Source organism: Cyprinus carpio, chromosome A14 (assembly GCF_018340385.1).
Source record: "Cyprinus carpio isolate SPL01 chromosome A14, ASM1834038v1, whole genome shotgun sequence".
NCBI classification, from domain to species: domain Eukaryota; kingdom Metazoa; phylum Chordata; class Actinopteri; order Cypriniformes; family Cyprinidae; genus Cyprinus; species Cyprinus carpio.
In genome coordinates, this window is record NC_056585.1 from 415,684 (window position 1) to 436,588 (window position 20,905).

A 20,905-nucleotide genomic window follows, 5' to 3' on the forward strand; every position below is an offset into this window, starting at 1 on the left:
TCTCAATAAAATGCAAGTGCAAACAGCACACAGGCATTAAAACACAATTTTTATGGGCAAACGTGTTGCCCTCGCATTGGGAGTTCTGTGGGGAATCGGATATGTGTGTTTAGACGTAGGTCGGATGTCCAGATATCTTTAAAACCACATTTGGAAGTGGCTCAGATCAGATGTGAAAAAATCGGATCTCGTGTGGATTTTGGTGTTTACACATGTGAAACAAATTCCGATCTGTGTCAGATGTGAGCAAAAAAATCTGTTTTTTTTGTGCCAGTGTAAATGCAGCCTTTGAGCAAAAATCAAGGCACTTACAATGCAAGTAAACAGGGCAATGTAACTTCTTACTTTTTGCTTACTTACCTTATGTAAATTTATATCCAATATTTCCAACTTATGTCATGACCATCTAAAGGCAGTAAACCCTGCTACTTTGATATGCACAAGTATACAAGAAATATGACTGTAAAAATACAAAATAATTTACAGATGATATAATACAAATTTTAAATGCTTTTACAAAAATACTAAGCTTTACATTTCTGCTTTTAAACCCTCAAAGTGCATAGCCATGGGGGGTGGGGGGGTTGTGACAGAGAAACTTGTTTCGACGGGTAATGGATTTTATGCTATAAATGTTGTTGATATAACTTAACTTGTATTGAACCTGGAACATACTTCTTTGGAATGCACAAATGTTTTGTGGTAAAAATAGAGGGTTCACTGACCTGTGAGGCATTTCTCTGTGATGGGAGGGGTAAATCGATCTTGGGCATCAAAAAATTCATCCTCAGATTCTGAACAACTGTCTCTGGAGTCCTTTGAATTCTCAGGGACATTTGTGTGCACAGCTCTCATCAGCACATATTGTGCTCTTAATTTTGAAGATGGTCCCTGTTGTTTAGCTTCATTTGTCTTTTTCTGTAGGAAGCTGTTTCCCTTTTGTCTACATACTGGATGGTTGTGAATCCTGGTGAAGAGTGCCTGAAAGTTCATTTCTGCTAATTTAGCATTTATGCTGTTAGGGGTACAAGTGGCTAACACAGCCTCAAATTCTGCTGACATGGCGGAAATGCGACTGTCTTTTCCACTGTCTCCCACTTCATCATCCTCATCCTCACTCAATGCATCATCGCTGGCTGCAGGTGGGCTTGGCAAGCTATCAGACATTTCTGAGAGCTCAGAGAAGCGCAGAACTGAGTAATCATTGTAGGTCAGGTCTGAAGGTCGTCTGAGTTTGTTTGAACTGCCCCTCTCATCCAAATGCTCTGGCACCTCCAGGAGGAAAGGGTGGTGGACATCCAGACTCGATGCACCAGAGCCAAGACCAGAACTGGGTTTCTCTTCCAGAGACACATCCACATGACCAAGTCCACCAATGGCTGCCTTAATAGTCTCCTCCAGTGCATTTAGCGAGTTACTAGACAAACTGGAGAAGCTGCTGTTGACTCGAGGGTCCGAGTACCAACCTGTCTCCAAAAGGGTATCCATTGTCATGCCATAATCCTCATCTCCAACACTCACCCCCCTGCTTGCCTCATCTCCTTCGACCTCTAAAAAGGGATGCGTTACAATCACTCTGACCTTTTCTGCCTCTGCTTCACTTTTCCCCTCAGCTTCCTCTCCTTCCTCCGTGCCATCATTTGTATTTGTGGACATAGTGTCCTCTGACAGCTGAGTGTCCAGCAGTCCCTCCATGGCGTAGTCATCCTCTGAACTGTCTTCTGAATCGCTTCCACACCGAGAAACATACCCTACGCATAGCAAACACATTAAACATAACTTATATAGCATTTAGTAACAATGTTAATTGCTGATATCATGACATGATTGTTATTACTAAGAGACATTTTAGATATATGAAATTATATTGATAGCAGAAATACATTTTCAGATTTCAGAAATAACAAGAATAATAAGAACATTTCAACTAGTGACAACTGAATTTTTGATGTCAAGAATGAATTTTTTTTTACTAGTAACAAAGTAATTATTGATATCAACAAAGGCAGTTGATGTCTGAAATTGCCCTTGCAACCAGTTAAAATAGAATTACTGATATCTTAAATAAAAAAAAGTTATGCCACATATTTAATGACACAAGCTTCCCTAATCTCCTACCTTCTTCTGCCGGAATGCGTCGCATTTTAGGTCTGGGTCCCCAGCGGAACACATTGATGGGGTCCACCAGAAGTTTGCAGTATCCAGCCAGGAGGCAGGCCAGATCTTTAGCTGCTACGGATTCCATCAACAAGGCTATAGGCTGGAAGTTGTAGGATAAAAAGATGGTCAGAGATGGTATAGAGAGAGAGAAGAACAGAGAGAGGAAAAACATATTTCTGTGTCTGGGTGTTTATCAACAAAGGTACAGTTTCAGCATTTTAACTGTGTTTATTTTAATCTGTTGGTAGACGTGTACACACCTGGATGTCCTGCAGGTAAATCTTGAGCATGCTGACTCTGTCGGACTCTGAGAGCACCTCTATTCGGGTGATGTAGTGGAAGTCTATGATGGTGGAGATCATGTTGAGCTGGTGGTTTAGTATTTGGCTGATCCCATATCTCGCTCCCACCAGCAAACTCACCAACGACTCCCTGTCCTGCAACTGTAACACACACATTTACTCCTATCAGTCTTACCAAGGAAATACATAAATTAGATCAAGTGAGGATCATAATAATGGTCCAGTGTGAATCTTATGAGTGAGTTCTTTTTAATTAATCAGTCTCAGGCTTCACATCATTTCAAGGTATACTTTTATGTCCCTGCAAGAGATGCTGCTATTGTATCCGAATCTCTTGCTCCTTAGAACAGCCATCTTATATAACATTCTTAAATTCATATTCTTAAAAATGGGAGAGTGCTTGACAAGATTTTATCCAGCATAACATTATCTACAAAAAAACAACAAATGGCTGCCGCCAGACAAGATAGGAAAATAAATGGAACATATCTGTGCCCTGCAGATTTTGTTTGTTATTTGTTATGAATCTGCCAGATGGACACAACTCTCTCACCAGCATGGTGGCGTTGTAGCTTCTCCCGCTGTATGAAATCAGCTCCGCCATCTGGGTCAGATAAGCCAAACGGGCCTGAGACACAGAAATCACCTGAAAGAGTGAGAGAGGTAAATGGAAAAGACAAACCAATATATTTTCATTATGAATGAAGTAAGAAAAACAAGGACAGGAAAAAGAAAAGTGGTCTTTCAACTGCTGCAGTACATAGTATATATATATTGCACAGCATGCAAATTTATGGTTGGCATAGAAAACCCAGTTGTCCACTACATTTGTTAAAATGTGCAGGATATAACCAGAGCACACTGCATAGAATACTGCATCCCACAATGCAATGCACTTGACTTGCAATGCACTCACTTACAGTATAACAAAATGAATCAGGAGTAATAGAGTGCAACAGTTGGGTTCCTGAAGAAAAAAAGTGCAATCATTTTCTGATTTTCAACATTAACTTATAAGCCTTTAAAGACAGACTTTTTGTGAGCTCCAAGGTTGTCATGATGTGCAAATCATGCCAAAAAATGTTGGCATGATGCACTGCAACTGAATTTCTGAACTTGAGTTAGTTTCTATGCATATTTTGTTGAATATATATTGTTTCTATTGTTTAGTATATATTGTTTCTAATCAACAACTTTAAATGAATCATTTTATATATCACCATTGTTTTTAAATTATGTCATTTGCAATGGGATTCATGGGATTGTAGCTCTTGAATTAATTAAGTACAAAAAGTGTGTTTTTGTCTGATTTTCAAGTACGTTTTTGTTTCAAATCAAAGTTTGTAATGGTGTGATTCAGCTTGTAGCTGGCTGATTTGGTTTATGGCTTATATCATTTTCAACAAAGACTTTTTTTTTTTAAATCCCTATGAGAAAACTAGATGGAAAAAAATACTTCCAGTAATCAACATCGCTGAAAAAAGTATTAGGCACTTATGCATTCTATATCAGCCATTATTTGTAACATGGCTGAATTAAATATGCAATGTAGTCAGGTCATGTGACAACAATGTAGCTTACTATTGTTGGAAACATTTACGCTGCATACTATTTCACATACATTTGTAAAACCTTAGTAGGCAGTGTACAGTTTATACTGTGCGGTAAGCAGTATTTTAATCTACAATGTTTAGTTTGTCAAAGGGATCATCCATAAAATGCTATTAATTTAATTAATATTTTAAATATAAAAAGTTTAAATGTAAAAAAAAAAAAAATCTGTTAAAAAAATACATTATTTTCTGTTTATAGAAACATGGAGTTCATAGTTTTCTGAAAAATACTTATTGTCCTACACACACCTTCTGTCGTGGTTCTAGCAGCGACTGGATCTTCTTCATGTGGTGGTTGAGAGCTTTCCGCAGGTCTTTCTCTCTCATGTTCCTCAGCAGAGTGGGAGAGATGAAGCTCTCTAAACCAAACTCCTTGCTAACACACAGACACACACACATTAAATGTAGCATTTCTAATGTACCATGATTATTTTTGAGTGTATGTGTGCGCTCTTACACAACGCTCTTAACAGATGCTCTCGTCGTCTGTCCACAGCTCGCCAGTTTCTCGTGCATTTGCAAAGCGGCTAGTCTCAGCGCTGTGTTACATTTCATCTCTACAGCGTAGCGTTCCTGTAACACATCTCCCACACTCTACACACACATACACACCAGGGTTACGATAGTTAACTAAAACTAAAAACATATAAAACATTTTCCTTACTTGAAATGAAATAAACATTAACTGAAATGAAATAAAATCTTACCTGCTGAAAGAGGTACTCAAAGGCTACAGGATCATCCTGCAGGAGGTCCACTGGGTCTCTGGGAATGAAACAGACTCTGAACAGACACCTGTAGTCATGGGAATCCTTCTTCTGTACCACCTGAAAGAAAAGCAACATGATAGAGCACTTTATTACAAACTCCAGTCGAGGCTATAGTGAGTATAAGTAGATATTTTTTTTAATTTATGGTTACAATGGTTATATACAGTAGGTGTAAGAAAGAAAAATTGCATCTTTCTGTATGCATTAGCACTTGCCTAGCAAGTTGCAAGCTACTCACAACTGAACTACCATATTTTCCGGAAAATAAGTCACACCTGACTGTCAAAATTCCATCGTTGAAAGAAAAAACACACAGATAGGTTGCATCATATAAATCACATTTTGTTATTACATTCAGAAGTATCGTAAAATACTGCTATATTAAATGTTTCCAAACATTCTACACTCTATAAACATGTATTTTATTTCTCCTCACACTTTGGAATATAAGATGCAGCAGGTTTCAGATGATTTTTTAAAACTTGACTTATATTCCAGAAAAATACAGTAGTCAAGACCCTTTAAGTTACTGACACGCTATGCTACAGTACGTTTAATGTTGCAAAAGTTTGCTTTTTAACATGTAGCTTTATTTTGAATGTAGCCGAGCCGAGTTAATAGCATTGCTACTTTTAGTTAGCTAGTGTGTTACCTTTTGTATGAGCTCCTCCTCGTGCAGCAGCAGTAGCTTGGTGATGTTATATTGCTGTTCTAGCACCAGTGCAAAATGCTCAATACATCGAATGGACAGCTTCTCTTTCAGAGTCAACACGATATCCTGCACACAGAGACAACTTTAATACTACAACGTCTACAGACTAATACCTCACACTACACTCTCACAAAAATAAGGTTAAAATCAAACAATAACTGATGGATTTCCCGCAGTATCACTGGACTCCATAGTACTGAAATTGAAGCTAAAGCTGATGTAAAGTGCAGAAGAGAAAAGAAAAACAGCAATCTAAAACCTTGACAGTGGTGGTCTTGTGAAATTTGAAGGCTTTGGTCTGGCCGTTCTCAAGGTACACCTTCAAAACGTTGGGCAGGAAGAGAAGAGAGTTTCCCTGGAAACAATCAATGAAACATGGCTTAGGAAAGCAGCATATCATCATGTTTTAATTAAAACAAATATACCAACAGCAAATGTATTGTAATGCACCACTGCTCATGGTCATGGCTGGTTAGTACAAAACTATTAACCAGGCTGCATCATACACTTTTTGGTCCAAGTGTAATCCTGACCAGGGCTGGTGTGAGAGTTGAGTATGTGTGTGGCTTTACCTGAGTGTGTCCGTTGACGAGCACCTCCTCTGCAAAGCGCACTTTAATGGGGTTTCTTCTCAGACGGGCTCTCTTCTCTGCTGTTATGAATGAAGACTTAGGATTCTGAAAGCAAAAAATTAAAAAATTCTGAGTTGGACAATGACACTATGGTCTTCTGTAGAGTTGCTTTAAGGCTGAAATTTAAGTCATTTCATAATCGAAGAATTTTTGTTTATCACTGTGAAGCTGATTTGAAACAATCTGTATTGTTTAAACTGCTATATAAATAATTGTGATTAGAATTGACTCGAACTGGTGAAAGAATGCGGAAAATATAGAACCATTAACAGAACAACCCCGCCCCAGTTTCAACATTTAAAAGAAAACCGGATTTGAATAAGAACTGGTTCTTGATTCCCAACCCTACCATTATCTGACTCAACAACAAACTGGAAGAAGAATCCTACAACACAACAGACACATTTCTAATCACCGACATCGTAACATAAAACTATCAAAAAAATAATCATGAACACAAAATATGACATCATCATATTTATGAGTGGGGCAAGAAACAAGCAAGCAATATCAACTCAGCAAAGTTATTTTAGCTGTGTTGCTCTAATCTGATCAGTTACCTAATCATCTGCTCCGTGTTTTCAGGTGAAAGATCTTCTATGGCTTTATTGTTCACTTTTAGGATTTGATCTCCAGGAAAAAGCTGACCGTCTGCTGGGCCTCCTACAAATAAACACACGCGCAAGCATTAAAATACAACTTTAGTTTCATGCACGCTGAACAGTACCTTAAAAGTAAGTCAATATCTATTTTATATTCTTACAGGCAAAAAGTCTGATCATTGAGAAAATAAAGAACACACCTCTCACAGACGTCCCAACCTTGGAACAATTTTTTGAGCACCATCAGTGTGATGGCACATCAGAGTATTTTATTGCAATTTGCAATTTAAAATGCTATTTAGGAAAAACTCCAGTGCACTTTAATTAAAACTCCAGTACACTTCTGTACACTATAGAAAAACATGGATTATCGTATGTCTACAAATTTGTTTTGAAAGAAGTATTATTTTTATGGATTGGCCATTATTTAGCACTATAAACATCTGTCTGTTTTATTCATGCTGGTAAAAGCTCCTGATGTTGTAAGATATCCCTAATATGGACAAAGACATCCAGCTGTTGCTGTAACTGAATAAGAAGACTATATAAACGATTTGAATGATAAAACAAAGACAATAAACACTCGACTGTCACAATGTATTGTTTATCTGTGTTCATCAAGCCATCTCGGGTATACAGACAAACAGAACCAGTTTGGAGAGAAAGAAAACAAAGACTTCTGTTAAAAAAGTTTAAAACAAAGACTACTGTACTGTACTGTCCTCACAGAAATCAGTCAGACAGCAGGAGTGGAAGAGGGATCGAGCAGGATTTGGTGTCAATTTGCAGTCTCTTTTAATGCATTTGCACTTACGCATTTGTCAATCCTACAAGCTTGCTATTTGGGGAATGAACCCAGCACTCTGATTGGCCAAACTCTTTTTCTTTTGATTTGAGTGATTTTGAGTGCATGGACACAGGCGTAACCAGGTTTTTGCATAGTTTAGAGCGACATATTGTACCAGTGTACTTTGAATGTATACTTGCTACACAAATACGTACTGGTTGACAGGTCTGCTCTCATCAACAAGCCATGTGTTCAAATTATGTGCCACAGTTGAATACTTTTTAGAGGGTTGTTCAAATCACCAACCTTAACTGTAAGTAAAAGTTATAGTGATGCAACTGAGATGAAAATTCTGGATCAGATTTTTTTTTTTATCTTTTTGAAAGACAAAGTCTCTTATGTTCACCAAGGCTGCATTGATTTGATCAAAAATACAGTAAAAATTGTGAAATATTAAAATTTTAAATAACTGTTTTCTTTTTGAATATATTTTAAAGCTGAATTTTCAGCATCACTACTCCAGTCTTCAGAGTCACATGATCCTTCAGAAATCATTCTTATACGCTGATTTGCTGCTCAAAGAAACATTTCAGCTATTATCAATGAATGTGTAATGGGTTTGTTCAAATCACTAACCCTAACTATGAGTAAAAGTCATAGTTACAACAATGTGATTGCGGAAGTTACATTGTTAATTCATTATTCATATCACATCTGGTGCTTCTGTTGGTGGAGTGTCTGACTCTAAGTCTGTTTGTCTCTGCACTGCTCTGTTCTGCCATTTACACTCATTTGTCTTCAAGCCAAACTAGACACACACACACACACACACACACACATATACACACACGCACACACACGCGCACACACACACACACGCGCACACACACCACACACACACACGCGGCACACGCCACACACACACACACACACACACACACACACACACACACACACACACACACACACACACACACACACACACACACAAACACACACAATCTGCCCTTCTGCCCTGACAACATCCCCTTAGTCCCTGATGGCTCTCTGCCTTGCCAGAACCAACCACCAATGCCTGGCAGATCTCTCTCTCTCCTTCTCCTTTCACATAATTATGTGCTGCAGGGCTGTGAGGTTCTCCCCCTGGGCTTTTATCAGCTGTTTCTGCTGCAAAAAGAAAGAAGTCAGCACTGCAGAATGACTGTGTGTGTGTGTGTGTGTGTGTGTGTGTGTAAGAATGCACACACAATAGCTTTGTTGCAAGATCCAGTGTGCTGCCGTGCTCTCTAGTCTTTATACACAGCTGCCTTCTAAGGTAACTAAAATGGAACCTTACAAGTGGCTGATTTAGATTTGGAAGGCGGGAAACATCCATTCAGGGATTTATCGCTTGTGATTCATGGGCAGACTTGCTAGAAGACATTAAAAAAATATGTCAGCTGAGTATGTGTAACTAGGGCAATGATGTTGACATGCAATCTCACACTATCTTGCCTGCCATTCTCTGCCTATTTTCTTGTGAAATGGGTTTTATTCACTATTACGTTACTCTCCTAATGTGAAGACATAGTAAGCAATTTGTAAATAAAATTCTTGAACGAATGTCATTGATTCAGTGAAACACAAAATCAGTTCATAATTTATTCAGATAGAGTTTGATGTTAGCGTGTTGCTAAGCTAAAAATGCTATACAGTAATATAATAGTGTACAGGGTTGTTGAAAACATGGTAATTATTTGCTACTAAAAACAGTTCAGATCTTTGTCTTGAACTTGGAATCACAAGTTATAAACTGGAATTTTATTAAAGTTTTTTTTTTTTCATCTTGTCTATTGTAACCTTATATTCAAAACAAACTAAAACAGTAGTGGCTTCAGTTAAAGGGATAGTCCACCCCAAAATGAATTTTTTTGTCATTATTCACTTACCCCCATGCTGTTCCAAACCTGTAAAAGCTTTGTTCGTCTTCGGAACACGAGTTAAGATATTTCGGATGAAAACCGGGAGGCCTGTGACTGTCCCATAGACTGCCAAGTAAGTTACACTGTCAAGGTCCAGGAAAGTATGAAAGACATCGTCAGAATATCACCGTATGCTGCTATGCTCTTCTGTATCAGCCGCGCCACAAGGATGCACTGTTTCTACGTGTATTTAGCTTTGATCTGAAAGAAAACAGCACATCCTTGTGATGCGGCTGATACAGAAGAGCATACACAGCATACGTTGATATAGAGAGACACAGAGGAGACTGTTGACAAAGGAATTGTTGAATTGTACTTGTACTTGGCAGTATATGGGACAGTCACAGGCCTCCCGGGTTTCATCCAAAATATCTTAAATTGTGTTCCGAAGACGAACAAAGCTTTTACGGGTTTGGAACGACATGGGGGTAAGTGATTAATGACAAAATTTTCATTTTGGGATGGACTATCCCTTTAAGGTATTAAACTACAAATTTCTGTTAAATATGACATTTTATTTTAGCTTTAAGCTCTTTATTTGTTCTTCAATATTTTGCACAAGAATAAAGAGGTAGGGGAGACCGGGGACATTTGTATCAGTTCCTCCAATCAGAAACAAGCTAGAGTGATGACACTGTATCTGCACATGCTCAGTAGGATCCTCTCTCTGCCTGTGAGAAAGGAACACAATCATTTCACCTCAGAAGAGATTTTCAACTAAATATAGATTTTGAGACATGAAAGTTGCTTTTTGGAAGTACAGTATTTTTCTTCTGCTGTCTAAAAGTTAGATGACTGCGAATTTAAACTTCCATGCATTTTATCTATAGATTATTGATAAAAAAAATTAACATGAACAACCTAAGCTAATATAGGTGTGGCTAGCTAGCATACAAGATTTTATCATAGCTGCAACATTGTGTTACAATTACCCCCGAGCCACATGGCCCAGTGTAAGCACCTTGTTCACCTTTTTTGACAAACTTTACAAACTTATACAATAAACACAATTAACATATATTTAATATTAGTGTTACACCTTTAACAATGTGTTGCTTTTAAATCTTTTTTAAAATAAAATGAATATTATCTCCACATGATCAATAACAGAGTTATTCTGTTAATATGTCTGTCTTGTACCATTTCACTAAAGTTTTGTTAAAGACTGTTTTTGACTCATCAGCTGATTAATGTATTTGAGTAAAATTATATAAATAATTAAAATCTAGTCATCACTAGAATAGTTGCTTATAGTCTTTTGCAAAAATAGAAATTGACTTTTGCTATTTGAATGCATATGCCTGACATCTAAAAGAATTTGAAGCATATATAAGTAACATTATTAGATACTACAGTCATTAGATGACTTATTTTTCAGTGTTACAGTTGCCTCCAAACACTGTAACAATCGCCCCCACCAAGGGGGCAAATGTAACACTCTGACTTCTTGCACTTAATTTAATATTATAGTCTTGACCTTATTAGTGAAAATATTATTAATTAGTGCACCTATACTTGTTTCTAGTATCAAAAGATGACTAGTGTATTTCAAGTAGTCATGTCAGTCAGTTATGAAAGAAAATGTAAAAACAATGTTACAATTGCCCCCGGTCTACCATATTTATGTAGTATTTTTGGTCAGTACAATTTTGTACAGTACGCTGTTGTTGAAAGTTCTATTATTCATCTACTATTCATACTATTCCACAGAATCCTGAAAAAAATATATCATGGTTTCCACAAGAATATGAAGCAGCACAACTGTTTTCAACGCTGATAATAATAAATGTTTTTTGAGCAGCAAATCAGCATAACTGAATGATTTCTGAAGGATCGTGTGACACTGAAGACTGGAGTAATGATGCTGAAAATTCAGATTTGAAATCACAGAAATAAATTACATTTTAAAATATATTCACATAGAAAAAAATATTTTAATCTGTACTAATAAATATTACAATATTACTGTTTTTACTGTATTTTTGACCAAATAAATGTAGTCTTAATGGACATAAGAGACTTAAATGAGAGGACGAGAAACAGAATCTCAGAGTTGCAGTAATTTCAGCATGAACTCAGCATAATAGATATCAAAATACATAGCAGACGCTAATATTGAATGAATATTTTAAACTTTAATTAGACGGAACTCATTTTATTGATAATTTTCAGAATTTGAGAAAAATGTATTTGGTTGTACTCCATCTTTTTTCCACAGCGCTGACTGCAGTGCATTCTGGGATTGACTTCTGTCAAGGATACATGCAATATATGTTGCCTTAGATTTCAGTCAAAAAAGGACCTTTGAAACAACAGTAGTGCGACTATGTTGTCTTGAATGCTATCTAGTTAGGTTTTGTAACAGTTTTTATGTGTTGGTACTGTGCGTCTGAGAGAATGTGTGTAAGTATCTGTCAGTTCAAAATGAGAAAATATAATCAAGCTTGTGTCAGCGTGTGTTTGTGTATGAGAGACTGATATAGATAGATAGATAGATAGATAGATAGATAGATAGATAGATTTTTAATAATGAAAAGCACACAAGCATCTCAAGGCACAATACACAATACAATATCAAATTGTTAAAGAATTAAGAAAGTGAAAAAGGAAAAGAAAAAAAAGCAAGCAAGCATAATAAATGAGAGAGATATTTTTTTGTGAAGGAGCTTGTGCACCTGCATCATAATGAATTAAATAAATGACAGAGGAGCAGATGGCCACCTCACACACCAGCTCAAGTGTCACATCCTTTCTCACATTTTCACCATCTCTGTCAAAGCTGCACATAAGGGTGAAAATTCAATCTGATGCAGCAGTGAGACTTCACAAACATCCAGTGGAAGAGCTTATAAATGAGGGTCTTTTTCTCAGGATAAACACATGAGAAGCAGGACAGAGCTTCTTAGAAGTCTCCATTTAAACTTATTAGTGTCTCAGAGAAATAGAAGTGATCTTAACAGGATGATTTGTGTTGTTTCTTTCCTCTGGGTGCATTTTCTCTTGCACTGTCAGGACAGTATCCAAACCTGGCTTCACTTAGATCATAATCTGTGTTTAAAAACAACCTGCTGTAGTGCTTCCCATAAGCCGAACTCCACGTGAAGTGTGTGTGTGTGTGGGTGTGTGTGTACCTGGTGTGACGTCCCTGACCAGCAGGGGGTGCTGTGATGAGAGACTGAATCCATGGGAGTCCAGGACAGCGTCTCTGATCACCTCCACTGTTACCTTCACAGGGAAGTTCTGCTGGCCCGAATCCCCAGAGCGCATCCTCCTGCCTCCTAAAATACGCTCCCTTTGAGAGACAGATAAAAAAAAAATATTTTGGTAAAAAAAAAAATTTTAAAAAATATTTATATTTTTTTACCAACAATACAATTATTAAATAAAAAAAAATACAGTAAAATCAGTAATATTGTGGAATATTACTACAATTTAAAATAGCTGTTTTCTATTTGTATATATTGTAAAATGAAATTTATTCCTGTGATGAAAAGCTGAATTTTCAGCAACATTACATCAGTGTTACATGATCCTTAAGAAATTATTCTAATATGCTGATTTGATGATGAAGAAACATTTCATATCAATGTTGAAAACAGTTGTGCTGCTTAATATATTTGTAGTAATCATGATATATTTTTTCTTTGTTGAACAGAAAGTTTAAAAGAACCTCATTTCGAAAATAGAAATCTTTTGTGACATTATTTTCTTTACTGTCACTTTTGATCTATTTAATGCATGCTTGCTGAATAGAAGTATTAAAAACTTACCGAGCAACTTTTGAACAGCAGTGTACATTTTTAAATATTTGTATGTTTGCATTTTTTAACATTTGTGCTGTTCTAAAATCCTTTACCTAATTTAGTGTTTCTGCTTTGACCATGTTTGTGCAAAATAAGTAAGTTTCAGTCCAATGTGATAACATTAACTAGCATTTTCTGAAACTCTTAAAATAAATAACTACAGCATTAATTAAACTACTGAGACTTTTCTCCAAAAATATCACAATCCAATCAGTGAAAGACCACATGAAATGACATCACTATCTGCCGACAGACTCTAAAACACATGGCGATGATAACTGCCTGATGAACGTGTGGTTGCATGGCAGGAGACGACTGTGTTTATACCAGCGGATGAAAGACAAATGAACTACAAGCCCACAGCAGATGGAAGTATGAGAAGATCTACTATCTACTATTAAGATATTAATTAAGTGAAGTATATTTTAACATTATCTGAAGAAAAAGAGCCCACAGTGAAATCTCTATAACTACCACTCTCAACAAACACTGAATCTCGTCAGCTTCACAAAGCTGGAATTTATGGTAGGGCCCATCTGGAAACCAAGGCCAATATCTTATACAGGAACCATAAAACCTGGGACCCTAATTAATGGAAAATAGTGCTATGATCTGATTAGTGTTCTTTCCCTATATCTGGATGGCTTTAGAGAAAACCAAAAGATGGCTTCAAACCAGACAGTCTGTTAAACACATGGCAGATCCGTCATGGTTCAGACTGACTGGTTTGGTGGTTGCTCTGTGTGTTGTCTACAGTCCATGCGACATTGCATCATCAAAGTGTGCACTATATCAAAAGATGACTACAAAGGCTAAGGGCACCAAATGGGACCGAGCCGAAGTCAACCATCTTCCATGGCTACATCTAAACATCTTTAAAACAGCCTGTGATGTTCTGGAGCTTCTAATATGAAGGCCGTTTCAAATTTATAGGCTTTTCTCTCCTATAAATGCCTTCAAGAAACGCATTTATGCTCGGATTATAAAATTATATGTCTGTGTGTGTGTGAGGTTACTCCACCTGCTGAGAGAGTCTCGAGAGCGGCGCAGCCATTTCCCCACCACCTGCTCCACCCGGCCGACCCTGCCTGGAGATCGACTTCTGCTTCTTTCTCGCTCCTCCATCTAACTGAGAGACAGAAAGACAAAGTGATGAGTGAACAGAAAATAAGGATGAGGATCATACAGTGTAAAACACTATTATAACAAACGTTCATAGTCACGGGAAAAAGAAGGCGGGAACCGGTGAACATTTAAATAAAACTTTAATAATAAAATAAACACAAAAGAGCGCGACAGCCCATCACAAAATAAAGTCCAGGCCTGGTCCTCTCTCGTCTTACACATTCGTCACACCTCCTTTTATCCTTCCGGAGCTCCTCCGTGGGACTTGAGACCGGTGAGTGGCGCAGGTGTCGCGCATTATTATAAAAGCATCGTCAGATCGCAGGCAGCATGCGCTCATCTGTGTCAGCTATGACACAGGATGCACTGTTTTCTTTCAAATCAAAGCATCAATATACGTCGAAAACGTATCCTTGTGGCATGGCTGATACAGAAGAGCATACGCTGCCTGCGATCTGACGATGCTTTTCATACTTTTCTGGACCTTGACAGTGTATTTTACTTGGCAGTCCATGGGACAGTCACAAGCCTCCAGGTTTTCATCCAAAATATCTTAAATTGTGTTCCGAAAACGAACAAAGCTTTTACGGGTTTGGAACGACATGAGGTAAGCGATCAATGACAAAATTTTCATTTTGGGGTGAAGTATCCCTTTAAGTCCCATGAAGTCAAAACCAAAGTTTTGTGGCATGTTGTCCATGTTAGTAAGCTTTTAGGTCATTATTTTAATGTACTCCTAAAAGCAGGTACTGTACACACTACCCTTCAACAGTTTGGGGTCGATAAGATTTTTTTAAATAAGTTTCTTATGCTCACCAATGCTGCATTTATTTGATAAAAAATATGGTAAAATCAGTAAAACTGTAAAATATTATTACTATTTTAAAGAATAGGTTTCTATTGTAATATATTTTAAAATGTAATTTATTCTTGTGATCAAAACTGAATTTTCAGCATCATAACTCCAGTCTTCAGCATCACATGATCCTTTAGAAATCATTCTAATATGCTGATTTGCTGCTGAGGAAACATTTATTATTATCAGTGTTAAAAACAGTAGAAAGTTCAAAAGTTCAAAAGAAGCATATATTTTAAAAAAGGAATCTTTTGTAACACTACAAATATCTTTACTGTCACGTTTGTCCTTGCTTAATAAAAGCATTAATTTTTCTTTAATCTTACTGAGCCCAAACTTTTGAACCCCAGTGTATGCATTTTAAACTTGTTTTATTTTTTTAATTTTTTTTTTCAGGCTTTCTCAAGCCAACTTAAAGTTTGTCTTGACAAACTTTTTTATCTAGTTTAAAATTGCAGTCCTGTTGCAACTTCCCGTTTCTAAAGAAAATCAACACAGGAAAAAAAACCTCAATGATTTCACAGAGCAAACAATCCATTTTACATCGTTAATGAGTCAAATGCATTTACTTCAATTACCAATGTATCTCAGATGCAGCTTATGTCATCCTCCTTCATTTTCTCATCTCAACACACTCTCTCTCTATCCTGTCTGTGTGCTGGGTTTTATGTATGCTAATAGCAGCGGCACAGTCATGAGGTGACACCAGGCCTGCCATTTAGAGGACAATCTACGTCACAACAGACAAGATATCACATGCATAATAACATCAGCCATCTACAGATGATAGAACTGCACACTGCGCCTATGCAACACACACACACATTCAATCCATCTAATTACCTGAACGACTTCTCTCGCTCCTCTGGACATCTGCTGCTACAAACACACATGCATCTCTCTCTTTCAGCCACACACTGTTGTAAGTGTGTGTTATCTCTGCAGTCAGACACAAGGGAGCTCTTACACACTCACTCAATCACTCACAAACCACAACTGCTCTATACTGCACTGTGTGTGTGTGTGTGTGTGTGTGTGTGTGTGTGTGTGTGTGTGTGTGTGTGTGTATGCGTGCTTACAAACACATTCTGAATGTCTGATCAATATGCACAGTTTTCTTCTTCTGTTTCGTCATGCTCAGAATAATCTGCTTGATTATGCACTGATTTGATGGTTGCATGGCATGCTGGAGAGGGTCATGTGACCTTTTACCTTTGCTCTATGAGTCAACCACTGCGTACGGATTCAATCTAAACCTGATGTCTATGAGGTTTTGGGACGATATAATAATGAACAAGAATGCTATGAAATACTTGTCATTTGCAAGCAACGCAAAGAGTATTTATTAATCAACAAATCCTGACACATAGTCTATAAGAAAAATAAAAACAGATGGAAACTCATGGCCTATAGCATCCTTTAAATAGATATATGTTGACAGTGAACAAACTTAAACTAACTTGCTCAGCAAGATAAACTTCAAACAATCCGTTTATCATTACCAGAGAAAAATGACCGTAGAAGAAAACAATTAGCGAAAATACAGTAGGTGTGTTGCTTTATGGATTGTGCTCTAACACTTTTCATAATGCAACAATGTGTAAAATCGATCTTGTGTAACTACAGTGTTGTTGATGTTAAGAAAAACAATTAAAAATAAATTTTCATTAATTTGAATAAGGCTGAAATCAAATCAAATGTAATTGTAAATCTTGAAATGTTGCCTTGGCAACTAATTGAAATAAAATAATTTAAGTACTTATATATTTAGTAGTAATATATTATTATGAAGTACTTTATATATTATATAATTAATAAAAAACAACAGTAGCAAATAACGAAATAACTAAAACTAATTAAATTATTAAATATTAAATTGAACTATTAAGTGAAAACTACAGCAGTACATAAAGCTAGAAGGGTTTATATTCACATTCTTACATCTTCACAAACAGACAGAAACAAAATAGGTAGAGACAAGTATGTGTAAGCGCGACCTCCTTCAAAGCTGCTGAAGCAGGGAAAGAAAGAGCTCATTCATATGACTGACAAAAGACCAGATCAGACCCGTTTTATGTTTGGTCTGCGTTACAGAACAATGATCATAAACCAGCGTTTTTGGCCTTTGAATACAGATGGCTTTGACTGACACATGGCGCTGCCTGAATACTAGAATTAAATAGATTAAATCAACATTTCCAATTCACTTTCTTTTAAAATTTCCCTGGTTTTTGGTATGCATCATTCACATTACTCTAAACAAAAAGCTTTGCAGTTTCTAATGTTCTTGGGCATTTTTAGTGGGTTGTTATGCAGTTGCTAGGTTGCTCTGGTTGATTTGTTGTGCCCCAGGTTAAAACTATGATCACTTAGTAAAGTAGCAGCACTCCTTTCCTCACACATGACTTGAGGAATATGTCTTGAGCAGAATGCTGTGGTATGAGTTCCACACATAAGTTTAATGGTTAGGATTAAAGGACATATGATATATATGAGCAACAAAAATAATGAAGCTTCACTCATAATATCGTAGCCTACCATCCAAGATCTGTTGGATAAAATTAAGTTCTGACCTACATTACTACATACTACTGAATATTCAAATGCTGCTTTATGCTGTCTGTAAATTGAAAACGCATGTAAACCCAGTTTAGATGACCTCTTGACCCTCAAGGCTCCTCGAGCGCATCTAGATTAGTGGCTCTCATGGTGCTGTGACAAACGTGATTAATCCAGCATGCAATAAGAGCACTGAACATGCGTGTGTGTGTGTGTGAGGTATTACTGGATTGGTACGCCCACCTAGTAAGGGTATCATTTAGTCACTTGTGCTGATCCAGACTGATCCGGATCTGCAGATCTGAGTCGGGCAGCTGCACTGCGCTTATGCATTAAGTGGGAGATGCTATTGATATTTCATAGCTGCACAGTAAAAAGTAAAAGTTAACTGGATGAAAGTAAAGTGACTGCAGATAATAAAACAGTAGGGTTTTGTTTTGAGAATTTATGCACTGTATATGGGACACCTGTGTGTGTGTGTGTGTGTGTGTGTGTGTGTGTGTGTGTGTGTGTGTGTGTGTGTGTGTGTGTGTGTGTGTGCTGACTCAGGTAAGTGTGGAGTCATGAAGATGTCTGCAGTGACAGTTTCAACTCGTGTTCATCCATAAAATCACGAGGCCTCTTCTCTCTCCACTTGCATTTCTGCATCTTCTGCAAGACTCTTCTGCAAGACTCAAGCCATTAAACACAGCTCTCGTGTGCTAGTCAGTGTGTAACCTCCACATTTTTGAATTGATTTTTAATAAAGTTATTTTGCAACAGGTTTTTCTTAAAGCACATACACACTGGAGAAAGCTCTCAAAGCAAAAAGATAACCAAGTTGGCTAGGCTCATGGAATTAAATCTATTAAATGAGTTTTGTTTTAGGCACTTAGTACAAGTGTGTTGACTGCCTTCTGTACTAGTTGTAGTAAAACAAGTTCAGTTTACATGAAGAAATGTTGGAAATCGATTGCACATATTTTTTTAAGTCACCATTGCTTAAAATGAAAGATTAAATCTATTTAGATATTAATAATACTTAGGATGTTTGCAGTACAAACTGGTAGTTTCAACACGTTCTTGCCACTTTTGTGATAATATGCATCATTCAGCAAATGGGCTTTTAGTAGTTCAACTTAAACTGAGACTAGACTGTTCTTGGCCAAAATAAGATGCAGTGTGGACCAGACTTTATGCTGATAGAAGTCAGGCTCTGTGAGACTACATCCAGCCTCAGTATTTCATTCAGTTCCTTTGAGAGCATCTGTAATGACACTGCAGCCTCCAGCGGTACAGTTTAAGTGCTCAGATTTAGACACTCACACTCAGCTAAGTGATTTCTGTCATTCTCTGACAATCTCATTCCACTAATACTGCACAATTCAGTCAAAATCATTGGCTGCAATCATTCTGTCACACTCAAACTCAACTAATAATGCCTTAATGCAGCATTACTACCGTCTCTAGAACTCAAGCTCTGATAACTTCCCACTACTGCATACTACTAGTGTGTACTGCTCTTTATATATACCGGTTTTATATTTACAGTATGTATGTGTTGTTTACTGACATATAGGGCCAGTTGTCTTGCTATTTTGTTACACGCTGGACCATGGTTCAGGAAGATCAATATTTCATTCTCTGACACTTGGCCTGTAATGAAGAGAATGACAATAAACCTAACTTGACTTTTATACAGTCTGGCCCCATGACTGCAGTTTCAGCAGCGTCGGTTTCCAGGTTCCTGTATGGTCTCTCTGCTTCAATCTATCACCAAAAAGGGCCGAGATGTCTCTTTTGAGACAAAAGAGATGTTTCATTTTTGTAAGCGATGACCGCTGGGCACAAATGAAAGCTGCTGAAAGAAGCCTACATTCATCTTTTGATCCATTAAAGGAATATTCCAGGTACAATATAATTTAAGCTCTATTACTAGCATTTATGACAGAAAATCATCCATCAAAACGTATTTACAGTAATACATTTAGAGATTTTTCTGGTTCCTTAATGATTTGTTAAAGATTATTTGAGGAAGAATAAACAGTATCCTCATGAGCCTAATCCCAAATCATTTCAACCAAACAATACCAACAAATTAAATTTAAATTGCATTAAAAAACTATTGTTCTCAGGTGCCTTTCATGGAGCCAAAATACCATGAAAAATAAAAATCTATATTTCTTAAAAAATGGAAACAAATCTATAGAACCACTTATTATCATTAGTAAATGAAACAAAGCTTCTTGAAACTCTGAATCAACTGCTTTGCAAAAAATGATTAACTTTTTCAAAGAGGTTAGCTCTTTCAGAAGCAATTAATTCTTCTTCTTTTTTTTTTGCATTATACACAAGTATTAAAATTCATAACATTAATCAAAAAGGAACCTATTATTAAAATGTCCTGCGATCACTTGAAAAACCATTAGACACTCGTTCATGGGTTCACCAGATCAATACCATCTAGACCCCTCAAAATTTTTAAATGTTTCTAAACCACCATTCAACACTTATAAAGCCTCATTTGCTGAAATTACATGATTCACGGGTTTGAAATAAGCACTGAACCACTAATTCGAAATATAAGATTCATCAATGTTTTAAAGCTTCATGTAGCAGTTTTTTCGAAACCCCATCACTAGTAATCATTATAGTTATTGTTACGGTTTTTGTTTTTGTTATTTCTCCCTAATGTAGCTTCATAGCTGGACCGAAGAGACAGTCATGAATGATGCTAAATCAAAGTCTTGTAATTATTGTAGTGCTGTCAATCAAAGCACTTGGCACATTGTGATGCTCACAATAAGCAACACCTTACTGTATATTCAGAGCTATAAGTCATTCTAACAGCTAGCTACTAGGCATACAGCCACAGATTCTCCACCGCCTCTGACCGTGTGGTCCAGATCGCACCGGAAAGCTGCTCTCAGCTCTAAAACCACCTCAAAGCATCTATTAATGCTGCCTACAGTAACTCTACACCCTCCCTCCCATGTCGGTCCCAACCCCCATCTCCTCCTGCACTAAAGCAGACGCCTATAATA

General features: G+C 37.0%; 1 protein-coding gene across 1 annotated transcript in view; it reads right to left on the reverse strand.

Annotated features, from left to right (window-relative positions):
• The window catches only part of LOC109080764, a 37,793-nt gene that overhangs the window by 5,639 nt on the left and 11,249 nt on the right, over positions 1 to 20,905 (reverse strand). The window contains 13 exon segments of the mRNA XM_042769669.1: positions 726 to 1,751; positions 2,119 to 2,260; positions 2,421 to 2,603; positions 3,016 to 3,108; positions 4,325 to 4,451; positions 4,533 to 4,669; positions 4,783 to 4,902; positions 5,498 to 5,623; positions 5,817 to 5,912; positions 6,130 to 6,283; positions 6,750 to 6,852; positions 12,671 to 12,831; positions 14,364 to 14,471. Of these exon segments, the coding sequence (XP_042625603.1) occupies positions 726 to 1,751; positions 2,119 to 2,260; positions 2,421 to 2,603; positions 3,016 to 3,108; positions 4,325 to 4,451; positions 4,533 to 4,669; positions 4,783 to 4,902; positions 5,498 to 5,623; positions 5,817 to 5,912; positions 6,130 to 6,283; positions 6,750 to 6,852; positions 12,671 to 12,831; positions 14,364 to 14,467 (2,572 nt within the window). The 5' untranslated portion in view covers positions 14,468 to 14,471.